Genomic DNA, 246 nt, shown 5'->3' on the forward strand with positions numbered 1-246 from the left:
ACACCCCCCCACCCTACACACACCTTAAAAAAAAAACCAACAAAAAAACCCAAGAAAAAACAATCCTCCAGGTAGAGAAATATGACGGCCCTGCAGCTGAAAGAGTTGTCACAGTCAGGCCTGTACAGGAGGAGACGGGATCGGCCCGACAGCGTGGGACTGCCCGGGTCAGATGAAGAGAAGCTGAGGTGAGTGCGAATTGACGGGTACCGCCGGCGCGCCGAGCCCTCCTCCCTCCCTCGGCAG

The 246-nt window shown here is 56.5% G+C and overlaps 1 protein-coding gene across 1 annotated transcript in view; it reads left to right on the plus strand.

Annotated features, from left to right (window-relative positions):
• The first annotated feature begins 81 nt into the window (after nucleotides 1-81).
• LOC104528297 (LIM and senescent cell antigen-like-containing domain protein 1) overlaps nucleotides 82-246 on the plus strand; it is a 34,236-nt gene continuing 34,071 nt past the window's right edge. Inside the window, exon 1 of the mRNA XM_010172262.2 lies at nucleotides 82-188. Coding sequence (XP_010170564.1) covers nucleotides 82-188 — 107 coding nt within the window. The remainder of the gene's footprint in view (nucleotides 189-246) is intronic.

Source organism: Antrostomus carolinensis, unplaced genomic scaffold (assembly GCF_000700745.2).
Source record: "Antrostomus carolinensis isolate BGI_N321 unplaced genomic scaffold, ASM70074v2 scaffold26047, whole genome shotgun sequence".
Taxonomy (NCBI): domain Eukaryota; kingdom Metazoa; phylum Chordata; class Aves; order Caprimulgiformes; family Caprimulgidae; genus Antrostomus; species Antrostomus carolinensis.